The sequence below is a fragment of the Hyalella azteca genome, unplaced genomic scaffold, assembly GCF_000764305.2.
Source record: "Hyalella azteca isolate HAZT.00-mixed unplaced genomic scaffold, Hazt_2.0.2 contig5529, whole genome shotgun sequence".
Taxonomy (NCBI): Eukaryota; Metazoa; Arthropoda; class Malacostraca; order Amphipoda; family Hyalellidae; genus Hyalella; species Hyalella azteca.
Genome location: NW_025935717.1, coordinates 47,983 through 66,160, shown reverse-complemented (window position 1 = coordinate 66,160; position 18,178 = coordinate 47,983). Strand labels below are relative to the sequence as shown.

Sequence of the window (18,178 nt, the reverse complement as noted above, 5' to 3'; positions counted from 1 at the left end):
TATGTGCTTCATAGTCTAAAAAGATGATCTGTTAATGAAGGGAAAAAAACTAAATTTATGAGTTAAAGATCAAAGTTCCTCACTCGTAAGCATTTTTTGTTGCAACGCAAAATTCCGGACCACAAATTTCTTTCGAGAATGCTGGGGATCAGCTGCTAAAAAGTGTGGATGAAAGTTTTGAACTTGCCAAGTTAACACATGTCGTCAGTCGAATTATTCTATTACAATGATGAAGTAATCATTCATGTCCGAACTCCATTGACCATTCAGTCCATTACAGTACAAATTTATTAACGCAGTTGCTTTCTAGCTTCTAATGTCAGTCTGTCAGAAGACTTGGAAAATAAATTGGTATTTTGCATGTCATGAATTCATATTTCACAACTTCACACTTTTCCACGCCCGGCATTTGACAAATTAGTCATTGATAAATATATGGCTCAATCAGGCTCATAACTTGATGGTTATTAGTTACTATTGAAAATGTTACTCAACTTGGAAATCTTCGTGTTATAGGCCTATTAGTTTAAGATGTTTGGGAAGTTGATGTGGTACCTAGCCTAATTGTGGTCTGTGGATGTGGGATGCATGCCAGAGGCCAGCATTGCCCAAGACCAGCATATCTTTCATCCTCCTTTCCGTGCGTAAGCCTGCTAAAGGGCAGAGTAGACTAACAGATTATATGTTAAAAGCCAAAGGTACAAATCCCCTTCATGGAAATTAACCAGCAAGCTAATGAGAAGTAAGCCACCAATACAATCGCTCTACGCCGTATTGAAAACCGACTAAGAGCTCTCTCCCATGCCGTCAAACCTCCTCACGACTATCGGTAAGCAACTCCCTTCACCATACCGCTGTTGATACATAGCCAGCACTCCAGCCCGACCGTTCATCGCAGCTGATTTCCCCCGGCATAACTCTACCTCCACGCTTACCCCGTCTCCCTGCCTTCCTTTCATCGACTGCTGGACGGCTTTTCTTAGTTTCTGCTCACTTGACTGCATTACGCTATGAAAAGAGGATCTATACGACTTGTAATCTAACCTGACCTAACCTAACCTAACCTAAGTTGGATAAGCATCAAAGGTCTGCGAGAAAAGCCTCCAGTTAGCCATGCGATAATGGTGGAGAGTCGGGGTAAGTGTGGGGGGAAGAAGATGCTGGGGATAGTAAGGTAGGGAAACAGTGACGCGGGGTTAACGACTTGCGGAGCAAGTAAGATGATGACGCATTACCGTTTGGCATAGTGGCAAAGCAGAGACTTTTTTAGACTCTCCCTCAAGTTCATTTTTGAGTCCTATAAGTAGACAAGTAAAGCATAGTGGCAAAGCAGAGAGTTTTTTAGACTCTCCCTCAAGTTCATTTTTGAGTCCTATAAGTAGACCAGAGAAGCATCTTGGATACCAGCATTATCATACATAAGAAATTAGTTGAAATTGTGGGTAAACAAAGAAGGGTAAATGCGGTATATTCCATCATCGTGGGTAATTCCGTCACCTCTCTAGTTTTTCCCTTATATTAAGCTTTGTTTTAGTTCCATGCGTTCGTTGATGGTTGAAATGGTGACATCATACATTTGCGCGTCAAACTAATGCCAAAACACTAGGTCTTGGCCATCTAGTGGGAAAATATTGAGTTCCAATGAGAGACAATGCATGCCACCTGGTGAGATCATCGAAAAATGTGTCAAATTTGACAGTTGACCATGCTCTACCAAATAGTGAATAACTGTTTGTATAGGAAGAATATTATGGTTTGAGACTTTTAAATACGTCTGTGAATAGATTAGGAATCCTTTAAGTATACTTGTATTCGCTGATTTCAAGTGGTAAATAAATTAATAGATGATTAAGTTGAGAAATGGATTTAGACACATGAAAACTAATTCCGTCACCACTTGAATTGGACACACACAGATCGTTCCAAGCTGTGTACAAAAATTAAAATTTGCTTAATTAAAAGCCTAATAGTTGTTAATTAAAAGCATAATTAAGTAGTGTTCAATATTCATTAGTGTTCTAATTCAAAGCCGTGTTGTATTCCAATACAGGTCACACAGCGAACGGAATTCAAACATGTGGATGACGGCATTACGTATCAGTTAAATTTGAAGTGCTGATGGAATACGACTCACCAAGTGTCGAATATTGCCACACACAGTGACGGAATATAGGGAATTGGTAGGTTTCCATTCTAAAGGCTTTTAAATAAATATGGCAACATTTTGTGACGTTTCGTTGTTGCTGACACCGTCACGGTGTCAGACCGAATGTCTGTCTGTCTGCATGGACGCCGTCTCAGAGTGGATGTGCTTTAACTGGCTCCGGCGCCGCTTTGGTAATAACTAGTTATATCCTGAATTTGAAACAGATCCGTTCGTACTTGAAGGAGTTATAAATGAGACAGTTACGCGAAAGCTGAGTTCTTTCATATTTTAATCAACAACAAAATGACGTAGAAAATTGTAATAATTCCTTTCATGCCCCATTGGTAATAACTAGTTATATTCTGAATTTGAAGCAGATCCGTTCATAATTGAATGAGTTATGATTGGGACAGTTTCCCAGATGAGTTTGAACATGGTTGAACTATACTGGTTCAACCATAGTTTGAGTCTGTAGGCGATTTCACTGGCGAGTTTGAAGAGTGTCGTCGAATGGTGATCCAGTGTTTAAATGTCGTCTTCAGCTCATATCCTCTTGAAATTGTAAATGGATAGGCCTGTCTCCTCATGTTTATTTAATTTTTTCTTTTGTCAATTTAGGTTTTATCTTAAATGTGAATTTTAGTTTTCTGATTGATTTTGCTTGTCTATAGGATTTAATTGCAAAATCTTCAATTTCAAAGAAAAGTTATCATCGTGATAAAATAACGCTTTTCGTAAGCAGCAAATATTGCAACTTGATGAATAAGGAGCGAGTTGCAGCCTTGAAGTAAATTAGTTTAACCATTGTTCAGAATCAGGGTTGAACTAGTATAGTTATAGTTCAACCATGGTTCAGAATAACCGTTTAAAACTCGTTACAAGGCCGTTCAAAACTCGTTACGCACCCGAGGTTCGTTTCGTTCAATTCACTGCGCGGCGGCGGCTCTCTCAGCCTCTCTGAGTCTGAGTCTCTGTCCTGAGAGACTGTAACTCTTCGCAGACTCTGACTAACACAGCCACTCTCGGACTCTCTCTCTGGATCTGCAATTGGAGGAGGCAGCATTTAGTATGTATGTGTATTTCTATGAACGTGTAGTATTGTAATTCTCCGTAAAAATCATTTTATTCATTTATTTCTAAATATCAGGCAAAATATTTCATTCTACTATAAAATTGATGCGCTATAATTGGGTCACTGCATCTGCGTGGAGTTTTATTTGTACCTAATCCAATTTAGGAGGGCACCTAAGTTAAGTAACCTAGCCTAAAACCCTAAATTTAACATTGCCATGGCCAACTTGCCAAGGACCAATTATGTCTCCAAAATTTACATGCTATGAGCGTCGATAATGAGCCAATTTCAAAGATTTTAGTATCATTATTATATAAGCTCTTGTAGCCAGGCTAGGTAGCCTATCTATTCTAACTAAAATAAAACATTTTGTTTGAGACTTTGACTGCAGGTGGGACCGTGGGTTGGGTAATGGGCCCTGTGGCCTGTGTTGTGGGTGAGAGAAACAGCTGTGTCTGTGAGCCTGTGAGGCTGTGAGGCTGTGACTGATTGATATGAATGGTTTAAATTCACCAAAAGGCAGAATTGTCAATTGAACAGAATAAATTCCAGTTTGATGAGTAATTTATGCATAAAATGAATGAATGACAAATAAAAAAATGAATGAATAAACAATGAATACCTAAGTGCATGATGAGTGAATGTATCCTGCGACCTGCATGATGCAGGGCAGCAGGTGGGTTGTGGGTTCGTAATTCATTGATGCATTCATTATATAACAGGCATAGTGGCAAACCAGTGATTTTTTAGAATCATTTCATTTTGAATTTCCTCATTTACTCTAGATTTAAACAAATATTTTAACTTTTAAATATGAAAATGCTACTAAGATGGGCTATCCAAGATACTTAGCTGCTCCTGCTGCCTGCTATACTTTATAGTTATAGCTTATAGGACTCGGAAATTGAACTCGAAGGAGAGTCTAAAAAACTCTCTGTTTTTTTGTAAAAATAAATAATGTGAAATTGATAGGTAAATCATAATAAAATAAATTTTAAGTAAAGATAATAATAAATTCTAAATAATTATAATAATAAATAATTATAATAATAAATTACTAATATATACCTACTGTACTATATTCAGGGTGCGTACCAATCATGGAAAATCTGGAATGTCCTGGAATTTAATTTTTCATTTTTCAGGCCTAAAAAGTAGGTACTGGAATTTCCTTTCAGATTATGAAAAATACAGGAATTTGCAAATAAATAAAAAGGGAAGTATTTTTGTGTGCTGTGTATGTTAACCCTAATTGCCACGGGTTGTGTCACACTACAAGTCTACAACCTTGGGTGCAAATGATATCTGCCCTTAATTTTGTTAAGTATTTTTTAGGTGTCTTCTGTTTTACATACACTGCGATTATTTTACCAGGCATTAATATAGATTGTTTCCTATCAAATGCAGTCTTCAGACGCGCAATTGTGAACTCGAATCCATTTTTTTAAATTATGAGAATGAAAAGACTGAATTTCTGGCCTCAAGCTCAAGCAGAGCCATCTCCATGTACGACAACTCAGACAGCTCAAACTTGTGTCTATGTTACCCATGGGGAGGAGACTGTAAGTCATTCACGTGTGCGTGTGCCTGAGATATCACTGGTGCATGTGCAGCTTCTTCAGCACTGGACACTGGTGCATGTGCAGCTTCAGCACTGGTGCACCTGCATCTTCATCGCTAGGCCAACATCCTCCTGCATCCATGTTGGTGGCCTGGACAAGATGACCATCACCAAGAAGATGCTGCTTGCAGCTGGTAGTGCCAAAACAGCCTACAATACTTATTTGGCAGAAGAGAAAGAGCAGAATGCAGAAGCCCAGAAAACCCAGAAGAGGAAGGCTCTGTTGGATGAGCTAGATGAACTAAAGAAGAAGAAAAGCCATACGGAGGAGGGCATCAAGGCGCTTGAGCAAGCAGCAGATGAATATGCAGAAGCAATGGAGAGGAAGAGGGATTTGAAAATCATCGCAAAGTTCAACGCCATGAGGCGATCTTTGAAAACAAAGCAACAGGAGCTAGACACGCATGAACTGAACATTAAAGAAAAAGTTGATGAAATAGCTGCCAGTTGAATCTTAGGGTAGTGGTGTTGAATCATGTTCTGAACTGTATTGACATTATCATGTGCAATATTATGTGCATTACTCAATATTTGTTGTGATTTGACACTATTGAATTCATAATAATAAAAGTGTGGGCTTGATTTCCAGATTTGCGTCATTTTTGATCCTCTGTGTCTGCCCGCTCTATGCATTTACATGTTTGCTAGTTATCAACTTTAGGAGATGATAGAATATGCAAGGTTACGGTACTCTTTCAGCCAATGCTCACTGTTTTCAGCCTTTCAGCCAATACTCACTGTTTTCAGCCTTTCAGCCAATACTCACTGTTTTCAGCCTTTCAGCCAATACTCACACTGTTCAGCTAAATCAAGCTAATACTCGCTGTTTTGTTAACCAGATTTCTCCCTTTGTCCATGTCTATCAAGCCCAGGTTATGCTGCTTACTGACTATGATTATTTATCGATCCGTATGTGGTAGGCTAGGATGTGTTTTTTTTTTTAATTTTCAGGTGGTGTAACAGCTTGCTAATGTTGTAATAGTAATCTCGAATTCAGGTACTAGCGTACTACCATAAATTTGTTACAAGGGCTTTATCCCCTAGGGTGGCTTAGATTATCTATTGAAAAATATGCTTTGCTGTCTGAGGATGTTCCTCTACTGTCATTGTTTAGGTTCTTAGTCTTAAGTATATGGGTGTTTGTATTCACCTGTTTTTCATTGTCCCAAACTCAGTCTAATCATCTTGAGCAGGATAGTCTCTCAGGGTGAGGGGGCTCATATCCACATAGGTTTTGTGGAACCCCAGTTTATCGAACCACTACAATGCTAAACCTGTTGTATACAAGTCCTGGAAAATTATACTGATGATCATGGAGAGATTGATGGACCTACTTTTGATGCAGTTGTAGATGAGGGACAACTATAATAAGTTTATTCAGAAGATTCCAATGTTAATCTCTAATGCTGGATTCCAGTGTTAATCCTTACACTTATAGTAGATTCCAATGTCAATCCTTAGTCCCTTCTTTCTGATCTAATTATTGGCTTTATCTGTTCCCATGTTTGCATTGAAATATTTTATTGAATATAAATTTTAAATATAGGTACCTTGTATGCACCTTGCGGTACACATGTACCACTTTGAAGTCAACATATTAATGTGTGTTAACATTATTAAATAAAATTTAGCACCATAAAAAACTCAAATTTCTTGGAGGTATCTAGAAAAGTTTGCTAATAGAGACGTTTTAAAATCAATATATCAGTTTTTGATACGTGCACCTGTTCATATATGTAGTTTTAGATGGCAGAATAAGCTTGTTTAAACACAGGTGGTTAATGGCCATAGAACTTATTGATTCGAATTATCAGAATTAAACGATATTCTTCAGACGATGTTAACTGATCAAAATGCAGTTATAATGGAGTAATTTTAATTTATTAAAGATGTTTTGAATGTGATGTGTGAATGATGTTTGTAGTGCTGTGTGTTGTATTGTCCACACAAGCAGCAGCTGTGTGTTGTATTGTCCACACAAGCAGCAGCTGTGTGTTGTATCCATTGAATATCCTGTATATGGGAGAAATAAGCAATGCATTATTCAAATGGGTCAACCTGACTCAGTTTTGTTGTTTGGTCTGTCAAAGGAGCGTATTTGCTATGCTATGTGCAGAATGTAGTGATTAATTATTAGTAGTAATTAATTGTAGTGTAGTAGGTAATTAATTATTAGTAATTATATTAATTAACAGTAATTATTAGGAGGATATGAGCCACTTATTTCTATGAGTGCACTGGCAGGTCAATGGGTCTGAGTCTGGTAGCCTGTATACCTGACATGAGTCAGATCTTGTCCTAATAATTAATTAATAGCTATTAATAATTAAACTAATAAAATAAATAAATAATTAATAAATAAATTACCTATGTCTTGATTTTATATATGTCCCAGATTTTAACATGTTCACAAGGAATATTTAATCCCACCTAGATCTTTCTTGACATGGTAGGTTTTAATTCCTCTTAAATCATCTAATTCATTCTACCATTATTTTTAATTTGCAGAATCCTCAATAAATCAGGCCTCCAAAATGTTTTTGTAGATAATAATGTAAAACTTTTAAGCCTTTTTATTGCTCTAAAATTTATGGTTCATCTATAAAGCAAACAACTAAATAATTTAAACAATAAATTTGGGTTCAGCCCTTTCTCATTTTAACTACTGCTCTTCTAAAATGCACATAAGATCATTTCCCAAATTATTCCAAAATATTTCTCACAACTGGTTCTGTACAGAATTTGATTGCTCTAGAATTGAAATGATCATGTATGATGGTATTCATCTTTTAAAATTAATATTGTTGTGCAGGAAAATTTTTTATTTGTTTCTTATGTTACAAACTTGAGAAGTGTTGCTGCCTGATTCTAATAGATAATACCCACCTGACAAATGATATTGAATTCAATGTAAGTTGAATCAACAGTGATTAAACATTATTTCAACATTGTTTGCCTGGTTGATAACTATTAAATTGAAGTATGGGATAGTAAATTGGATGTGGATTGGAATTAACTCCCTCCACTTTGCACTCCTCTTTTTTTAATTTGAGAAACATTTTTTTCAGAAGGGCTTGGCAGAATGAATGTACAAGCTCTCTGCAACGTGTGTCTGAACACATTCAATAGTACCAATCACAAGCCTCTAGTCTTGCAGTGTGGTCATACTTATTGCCTAGCCTGCCTTAAGGACATCGAGGCTGCGGGCAAAAAACTTTGCCCATCATGCAGAGAAGAATGGCGGGGCGAATCAAATGAGCTACCAATTTCCTACATGCTAATACCTGGTGCAAAAACGGCACCTAAATCTTCTGGTGATGATACTGACTATAAATCCGACTATAACATGTGCTTGTTGCACTCATGCACCATAGAACACTGGTGCTGCAAGTGTCAAGTTGCCACCTGCAAGAAGTGCATTTCTGAGATGCATTATGCTCATGGACAGGTTGCCTTTGAAAATGTTGTTGGTCAAGAAATTGACATGAAACAAATAAAGAAATCCTTTAATGGAAACCTGGGGAAGAAGTTTAAAGAAGGCCTGAAAAATTCAGTCAGCGTATGCAATGAAGGACTTGAATTGATTGAGTCAATGAAAGAGATTGAGACTAAGCTATTGTCATGGAAAAAACACCTCCTGGCTCAAGAAAAGAATTTGTCAGCTTGTATGGAGCATGTAGAAAACACGAGTGAGGCAGGATTGAAAGCAAAATTTGATGCCTTCTTGAAAATAATGTCAAGCTGTGATGTGGGAAAAGCAAGTCTTTCATCAGAATGGCAATTGATATTGATGAAATTTGAGGACCTTGGTGGAGAACTTCAGGTAATTATTAATTTATTGACATTTTAGTAAAAAACCTGTAGGTACTCTTGTTAGCATTTATGTTTCTTGATTCAAATCATTAAATTGGATTTGGTGTCATTTTAAAGTTCAGCTACAATAGGATGAGAGCTGTCAAATAGATCATAAAAGCTTCAAAATTTGCACGTTGAGAAGTTAGCTTGAATTTATATCACAAATTTGTACTCTTTTTATTTTTTTTATTCACATGACACTCTATGTTTAAGTTGTTTTATGATCTTGTGCTTAATTTTTCTTGTGGATATAATTCAAGTGCGGGGTCCTGCACTGCTGAGTAAATAACAACAAAAATCAATGAAAACTATGTGATACTTTTGTTTTGATTCCTTACAATTTCGAGAACACTACTAAAAATAGCCCAAGAGATTTTTTGTTTGTCTAGCATGTAGCCCTTGTCCTTGGATGAACATTTCTCACATGCCATTGTATCTTAGGCTCTTGCCTGACATCCAGCATTTGAAGCCAATTGGTTTTTTTGAAGTAGAGTTTTACTGTTGTTCTTCATGACTAATAATGGTTTTAAATATTTTATAGTCATTATATAAAGATCTGGAAGCTGAGAAGCGACGCCTGCTGCCGGAAGAACTCCAGACATTGACAGAAAATGTTGTCATTAAAGGAGAAAGAATGAGCAAGAAAATTGTGCGAGCACAGCCAACTATTCCAGCAGGTGCAAAGGCCACAGTTACAGTGGTATCCTCTGTGGAAGACCCCATCATTAGCCTGCAAGATCTTCTCTTATACTTGATGAATGGTCGCACTGCTATACACCTCCGGCTCTTGGATTCTTTTTTCAATGGCAACAGCAGCAGTGCAAATGATTCCCTCAGACTGAAACATTTTTTGTGCAAAAACTTTGGGTATGTGTAAAACCAGTTTATTTCCAAATTAAATTCTATCAGATATTGTTTATATTGTGCATCTGATGACTCAGTCCTTAAGTGAAGTAAAATGGCTGGCAGATGAATGCCATAACTTTTTCAACATCTCTTGCTATTGATGCAACCTAATGAAATGCCCTGTACATTAAATCAAAATAACTCAAATTTCTCACAGGGCGCACCTAGCATCGTTCTACGGTCACCTTACACACGCCGCGTGGGCCAAGTTCGGTGTTGTTGGACTGCTGAAGCTTGGGCTGCATCTCCAGTCTGGAGCTGACGTGGCTGATGTCAACAAGATCTTGAATGACAACTGCGGTGCTGGGAACATTAAGCCCGGTAGGTTCAATGGCAGAGTGAATAGCATCTATATTTAAATGCATAGTTATCAGTTTCCGGGACTATGCAACTAAATTCAATAAAAAATCATTGATTTATACTATTTAAAACTGCAATTCTATAGACCATCATGTTATTCAATCAGAAGTGTTATTTAAAATGTTCATATTTCCTTAAATTTGCAGTCGTACACCTAAACAAATTCAATTTACATAACTGATAGAACAGGATTCTGTTGGTATAGGTACCTATATTGTTTGTTCTATATTTTTGCTTTCTCAACTGCTGAATTGGTCTAATAATGATGTGAATAAAAGATGTAAAATGTGTAAATTATGTTTATTTGTATTCGTAGACATGTGACATACCTAGAATACAAATAAATAATGATAATTTTTGTTTAGATAATTTACTGTAAGTTTTAGTGAAATTGAATGGAATTTCTAGGGAGCAGATTTTGAGTTTGGGAGTGAGAAGCACAGGCAGGCAATAGCTCAAAAGCTCAACAGGCTGCTGAAAAATATAAATGTACAAATAAATTTTACCGCAGTAACATTAGAATCCTTTTATGGCATGCTGTAATTATAATCTATTGTGCTAAAACTTCAATAAATAGTTAACAGCCAAAATGTTGAAATTAAATTCTAACTGAAAAATACAAGCTTATACTATTGAAGGTTAAGTAAGAGCCACCTAACCATAAAGTCAATGGATATTTATAAGGGTAGCTTATCTGAACGATTTTTGTTTCTAACTGAATAATGATAAGGATTAATTCAACAATAAATAAAGCTATAGGAAGTAACAGAATCAATTAGATCTCAACAAAATGCCATGAAGAGCCCCACACACCAAACAGTATTACAGAGTGAAACTTTGTTTAATGTTGGGTTACTGGCTGATATATCTTGGCAGCATATTGAGTCTAAATTAGACTTGCCTGGAATTTGGTTTTTAGATCTGTTTTGAAATGATATTGGGCAAGAATAATTTCATTAAGCACTTGAATTTATGTATTTATTCAGATGGTTTGAGTGAAAAAGTGTTATTATGCCTTCCAGCAACAATGTAATAATTCTTTTGTTTTTATTTTCATTTTGAGGACCAAAAAATTTCCACACACTTTTATCACCTTAAATCTTGAATGTAATCATTTCGCATTTCAGTAATATATGTAGTGATTGGTGCAATAAATTAATTGAATTGAAATTTTAAGTTGGTGAGGAATTCCAATTGTCTATCATAATCTGAAATCCAAAGACAGAACCAATTGGTATTAATTCATGTTTAAGCGTCATGTGATTTGCTTCTCGCGGCATTGTATTTCTTAGTTATAAAATGCAGCTAGAATCCAAATGATTATATTCCAGAGTATATATCAAGATCACGAGACGATTATTGGTATTGAGACTAGAAAAATCGGTCCTGAATTATGTTGATCTGCAGACTCCCAATGAATGCAATACAGAAAATTAATGATTATAGATAACTGACGTTAATCCTGCCCTCAAAATTTGCTGGGTACAGTTCCTTTTCATATGTAACTGAAGAATATAAATGAATGATGATTGTTGCAACCATAATGATGGAAATTTTGGCTTCCATGAAGGTGACAATCCTCAAGTTTATGAAATCGGTTAACGGAGCGGTAGGTGAGTACTCGAGATTGAAAAAAATGTTCTACTAAGAATTTAAAGGCAAAGAAAATAGTCAGAAAATATACTATTTCTTTTTCTGAGAAAATATTTCGTACATCAGCTCCGTCGTCACTTCAAAATCCTATAAGACGAGCGGAATAGAATTAAGAAAACGAGGTGCCTATCTATCTACAATTACAATGAAGCTGAAGGCGACATTTAAACTTGGTTTTTAATAATAATAGCGGTTTCAGCGTTTATTAGGCCGTAGGCCTGTCGCCGATTCTTAACATCGCAGAATATTCACAGCTTGATGCAGGCTCAAACTCGCAACTCACTGCTACAATTCTGCTGAGCTTAACCGCCCGGCCTCCTTGCCGATTCTGACCAGAAACTGGCGCACAGAGCTGGGATCGGACCCGCGCCTCTCTGCGCCAACCTTGGTACTCTGAACTTTAACCACTGGGCCACTCTTGGCCCTGTGCTTAACTATTTACAGGAAAGAATTCTGAAATTCGTAGGTCACACACACATGTCGTGGAAGCTAGAACTCTAAAATCACTATCGGACACCCGACACCGGGAAATTGCACTGCTAAGCATTAGCTCGCACAGCTGAATGAGGAGGATGCGGAAGCAGGGTTCCAGTTAAATAACTTCTCCCTTACTACGTAAAAAATGTTGAATGATATTGGGAGGTTTGACTAAATGGTCATAAACACTGTATCAGGCTCCACAGTAGGTTCAAGATACTATGTTCGCTAAAAGATTTGGCATTTGATTCAAGCAATTTAAAAGATTTATGTATTTGATTAATTTATTTAGTGTATGTAACGTAGAGACAGTGAAATAGCACACAGGAAGCTTCAACGGTGACTGAAGTCGATGCTGAATTAGCTCTCGTCTAAATGCTGGTCTCAAAATGAGAATTTTGATTGGCAGAGTGACTGAACGCTCGTCAATGCATGAATGAACGCTGGCTATAGCCGAACTGACTGGCAACTTAAACTACCGTGTTTGAGGTCGACTTCTTGAAAGCAGCCTGATATGTTATAACCAATGACGAACCCAATAGAGAACCAATGAACTCCTCACAGGTTGTAATAATTGAAAGTAATTTGCCTGCTGTTCCAGGCGAACATTCATCGGTCGATGGAACTTCGGTTCCGGTGTGCAGAAAGCTGTTCATAGCAGGTCCGTTCTTAATTGTGTTCAATATGAATGTTTTAAAATGTTTTCAAGGTTCTGCTTCACTGAGATTTTAAAATTGAATGATTATTCACAACCCTCATTGCTTGCAAGTATTCCACTTTTAGATTCGGTTGGGCCTCTTCAATGTACAGATGGTACATGGAAAATTTGAAAACATGATATTCTAGGACCAATGGAAAGCATAACTACATGAAAAAATGTATCCATTTGCCTTCCCACCTCCAAAAGAATGCACATAATTCGATCCATGAAATATGAATGAGAAACGATTCTTATCCGTCAAATTTCCTAAATTACCAACTTATTCGCAGTCTTTGGCACAGCGGATAAATGTCAAATACTTTTTAAAGAATCGGGGCATGTATGTGAGACTTTTCTATCTCGCTATTGTTTTCATTTGCGTGCCATTTACATTCGAATTGAAGTAAAATTACGAGATATATAATGATAAAATAATTTTTCACATTTCTATCAAAACTTTCAAAATTCAAATGTACGACATTCAACCTACATTTGAGGAAAATTTTCATAACATTGCATAGATGAATCGGCGTCGAAGAATTAAGCCCGTGCCCTGTCGCAGATTCTAGTATTTTTTGTGACTTGTTCATAGAGATATAAGAACTGGCCTTTTGAACTGATCCCTTTAAATGATGCCCATGCAGATATTGCCATCAACAAAAGCATCAAGGCGAAGGATATCTGGGGGTGCCTGAAGCCGAAGACTAACATGCTGTACCGACTTCACTTGGTGAAACTGGAAGATGGAGACTGGAAGAGATGCAGCGGCGTGGTTACACGTTTGCTCCCAGGAACTGCTAAAGGCAAGCGGTGAGTTACTCTTATGTTTGGTGAAGCAATGTGTTCTGAAGCTGCATGATAACAATTTCATGCTTCTAGTTGTAATTTCTACTATATTCCTATATTTTTCACTCTTTATATATTATATTCCGAAATATATTTTGCTCTGTACTCGCAGCTAATCCTGTCGATAAAATGTGCGTCGAAATTAAGTATAAAAATGTACCGTAAGCAGTAAGTCTTTGCACTTCATACCAACTGGTTTACGGAAAAATAATTTATTATTTCAGTATGATAGTTCTTCTTTTGCTCTGAGCCAAGTAAGAAATGTTAAAGAAAAAATCATTTCGGTGCAAATTATTTGAAACGTTTTTTACGTCTGATTTTTTTGTACAATTTTGTGATGAACGATTTTGCACAAATTGGCCCTTGTTTAGCGGCGCATTTTCTCATTTATGGAAAAAAATTCGTTATTGTGCTCGTCATGTCCGTCCGTGACTTCACGTCACGGGCGGACGAGAAAATGCGCGCTCTGTCGCTCACTGCAGTGAATATTGATCTAATTTTGTCATACATGTGATATCACCTTAGCAAATAACAAAAAAATCGTTTAAACCAGCTGTATGTGTGTTTTTATTGATGCACATTCAACTGTTAGTTCTACATCAATTTTTTCAAATCTTGACAACATTTCTTGCCTCAGGAATCACGAACTTTGGATCCACGATTGCAGCGGCTTATCAGCAGACGTCACGGTGCAAGTTGCGAAGTATTTGTGCCAGTACACGAGCATTGGCACACTGAGAATGAATAATCATAATTATCATTCAATCGAGGAAGCCGAAGAAGTACAGCTGGATGCATATTTCTCTGGTTGCGCCTTACATTTCAGCATTCCATCTTTGTAAAGTTTTCTGTCAACCGCTGGGAAATCTGAATCTTAAGTAGGAACGTTACAGTATTTAACAGAACATGAATTTGCATTTCTGCTGCGAACCATAGTGACATACTTAATTAATTTTGCTGCTGTACACCACACCGCGTGAACGGAGAATGCCAGCCATGATTAACTCGCTCAAATTTTCAATACAATGTGAAGCAATCCGAACGTGTGGAAAGGTCATCAGAAAGAAGGCGAACATAAATTTGACTTTGTTTCATATTAATGTTTTGGTATGACATGTGCGGTGAAGAAACATCCCTGGTCTGGATTTTCAGAGGAAGGCGTATGTCATTCCTTCAATGTATTAACGGACTTCATTTCTAATAGATTTATGAAATAGATACTAGATGGACTACATAATTTGAGCGCGAATGGTAATTATAATTATTAAAAACTTCATTCATTTATTCATTGTTGCCGTGTTGAAGACACGAACTCTATTCGCACAAAGAGGATCTGGGAATGCCTCTTCAAGCGTAATGGGATGAAGTGAGAGCAGAATTATTTGGTTCCTATCAATATGGCATTTGAAAATAAGTTTTCTAACGATACCTTTACATAAAGATCGGTTTTCCATCTACTACTTCTAGTTATAATTGAAATTTTTTTGTTAAATTTATAAATTCAATTGAAGCTTAATATATCATATTAAGTGAGAACTTCTCGCGGGAAAACTATATTTCATACATGCCTACTAGCAGGATTTTACTCTATGAAAGTGAAACTTGCAGCTGAAATTTCGTTTTTTAGAAATCTTTAAGTGTTAATAAATTGTTTAATGTGTGGTATCAACATAACGGGATCGCGAATCAGCCTGAATTATTTTTTTTAACTGAGAATTTCGGGGGATACGTTCACATGTTTCAAATGATCAAAACACGCTTTTTCTATTGTCAAGCATTCTGCTGCATATTGGAATTTATGTTTGATCAACTTGATGCTTTTAGTTTGTTTCTAAGGCATTTGTTCCTAGAATCATCGTATTCAATCGCTCCCAGTTCATGTTTCGTGATAAATGTATATTTTGGTTTCAATCATTTATTAATATTCTCAATACGCGATGTGATCCATTGCTTATTTTCAAATATTTTTGCTTATTGTTCCTTTTTTTATATAATTCTCGGTTATAAGTACGCTTTCCGACTGTAATCATGTTTTCATTTTTATTCAATCAAGTTTCCCTTTGAAACTCTTCAAAATGGATAGTTTGAATTCCATCATATACGTCAGCTTGTCGCAAGTACAGCTGAATAAGTCATTCAATAATTTCTAAATTTTTGCGGTGATAGCGGATCAAAATGGATTTAATTAATAAATTCGATAAATTTATAATATATTAGTAGACTGAATTCCTATCTAAAGATATTCCTGGCGGTGTCTTGGCACTTAGCTGGTATTCCAGTTTCTCGTGTTGAGGTAAAGAACGTCAAAATAAAGTTAAACCTTAAGTTGAGCGCAGATCTCTTGTGTACGCAGGATTCCTGCAACGACACGAGGGACGGCGCCTGAAGAGCCTGTACGTTAACCGCCCTAGCCTGACTAAAGCCTTACATGCTCTACCTCAGATGACCCATCTGTGTACGAGTCTATACAGCTGGGACTTGCTGAACCTGCGAGAAACATTCCAAATTCTGGGGTGTGGTTGTCGCATTTCCAGCTCACCAATTTAATAATTTATTGAAACACCCAATACAAAGAAATCCAATCCCTTAGTTTCTTTGATGAATTAAAACCGTTTAAAAATTGGTATATTAATCAATTTTGTGCACATGCATAACTCTTCTTGCTCAATGTTGCAATGCTTGACCGGCAACTCGATAAATTTGTCCTAACTAACAATTTTCATGGACTGTCACACTGATGAGTGCGTGGTTTATTAGTTCAACCATGGATAAGTGTTTCTAAGAACAACTAGCGTCACTTCAATAGGGACGAGATGGCAGAAGAGGCAGGCGAAAAAGTCCCGGTGGCTGAAGCTCATTCATTATTATTCCTGGGGAAACTACGATGAAGAGAAGCCGCGGTAGGTGAAGTGCGGTATAGCGAGGAATTACTGTAGTTGCCATTAAATGGTTGTGTGCTGTGACGTCATGGATTGTAGTCGAGCGATCATCTCAATATGGTTGACAATGCGCTATATGGTCAAAATGAATGGGTCCAGAGCGTGCAATCGTTCAACTCGAGCTACTGGCAGAAGAGGCAGGCGAACAGGTCCCGATGGCTGAACCTCCGCTGCAGTCACTGGTATACTTCTTGATATATTCTGCAAGTGACGTGAAGAACACGATGAGAAGCGAGCTTTATTAAATAATACTTAATAGGACGATGTCAAAGGTATGTCAAAAAGCACTGGTAATTCAAGAACATCCTACGGCTATTGTGTCATTGTCTTCTCTGTGATTAGGTCAATTCAAAGTTTAAACCCGAATCAGTTTAAAGTGTACACTAGAAATTTACCTTTTACTCGGGAGGGATCAATTTATTCAGAAATTGCATCCGCCATTTACGAGATATTCATCCTGGGTTATTATAAATTAAGAGATCAAAGGAAAGGAAACAAAGAAAAACATCAAGCCCTCGATAAGATAAGAAAGCCCGTCTGGCTCCCTCAGTTTTATAACCACTTTGTATTCTCGACTTTGCAAAACCCCTTCCACCAATAAATAATCTGCACGCTTATTATAGTTACCTATGGTCAAGTCCGCCAGCGTTAGTGAGTAGCTCGTGTCTTCGGGAGGTGGAGAGTGGAGACTGTTGGGCTATATTGCTTGTAGTTCCTTCCAGTAGCTGGCCACTGACATGCAAGACACGATGCGAAGGAGCTTGTCTGTCGTCCCGATCGTTTCCAACGACCGCACGAAGTTGCCTTGCACTTTAAAATCCAATTCGGAGGGCGCAAGAGATGCTACATCTGCTGAGTCAATGCCTGCCTTGCTTTGATTGCAGAAAGTGTTTTTTTTTCATTCCAAAGACACTGAACACAAATGTATGTAGAATTACAGCGGGTGATCTTTACAGCGATGATCTTTTCGTATACGAACTCTAACACTGGACGCCATGGCAAGACGATGGTTCCTGTCCATAAGTGTTCTTACAGCCTTGATCCTGTCACTTGATAAATGACTTGTGCGTTCTTTCTGCTAGTTTTTGAGCACGAGTGAGCACATGGTTCACTGTTATGGTGGCTTCGACAGTGTCCTTGATGGCCAAATTCAGGGTATAGTCCACACAAAGCAAAGACACGTCAATAAAGATGCACTTAGAAGTTGCAGCTTTGACACCAGCACCATTATCATGAGAGACAACTTGAACTGTTCCTGGTGAGAGGTCGGCTACCCTTAAAATTAATACAAAATTTCGGCGAACTCGAATGGCTAGATAGGTCATTATGATTATTCATATCTCATAAAAACACTAAAATGAATGCATTTCCTTCGTACTTGTTTATGTATATTATGAACTTGCAAAATAGCGACGTAAGGAATAGCAGCACAACTGTTGAACTCGTTGAACTTATTCATGTAAGCAAAAAATTATACCGTTTCAATTCCATGTCCAGCTTTTTGGTAATGTTGTCGGCAATATGGCGATCGCCGAATGGACTGACAAAAAACAACGAATTTACTCAGGATCCACTCCTTTTTAATGTAACGAACAGACAATGA

At 37.3% G+C, this 18,178-nt stretch overlaps 1 protein-coding gene across 5 annotated transcripts; it reads left to right on the top strand.

Annotated features, from left to right (window-relative positions):
• Positions 1-758: 758 nt before the first annotated feature.
• Positions 759-16,191, top strand: LOC108677585 (RING finger protein 207-like). 5 transcript variants are annotated; one of them, XM_018165828.2, is made up of 7 exons: positions 759-829; positions 7,908-8,662; positions 9,236-9,561; positions 9,758-9,921; positions 12,692-12,751; positions 13,435-13,600; positions 14,274-16,191. In XM_018165828.2, the coding sequence occupies exons 1-7, from the start codon at positions 802-804 to the stop codon at positions 14,476-14,478; spliced, it is 1,704 nt and encodes a 567-aa protein (XP_018021317.1). In that variant the 5' UTR covers positions 759-801; the 3' UTR covers positions 14,479-16,191. The 5 variants fall into 5 exon arrangements, with proteins under 5 accessions (XP_018021317.1, XP_047736485.1, XP_047736484.1 ...); XM_047880528.1 differs by lacking the exon at positions 759-829 and adding an exon at positions 7,250-7,288; XM_018165831.2 differs by lacking the exon at positions 759-829 and adding an exon at positions 7,314-7,749 and having other exon boundaries at positions 7,911-8,662.
• The last annotated feature ends 1,987 nt before the right edge of the window (positions 16,192-18,178 follow it).

What these genes read in the sequence shown, in the direction of transcription:
- LOC108677585 (XM_018165828.2), top strand. Translation starts at nt 802, where the DNA reads ATGCCGTCAAACCTCCTCACGACTATCG. An exon ending in AAACCTCCTCACGACTATCG is followed by an intron (nt 830 to 7,907) that starts GTAAGCAACTCC and finishes CATTTTTTTCAG; the next exon opens with AAGGGCTTGGCAGAATGAAT. An exon ending in TTTTTGTGCAAAAACTTTGG is followed by an intron (nt 9,562 to 9,757) that starts GTATGTGTAAAA and finishes AATTTCTCACAG; the next exon opens with GGCGCACCTAGCATCGTTCT.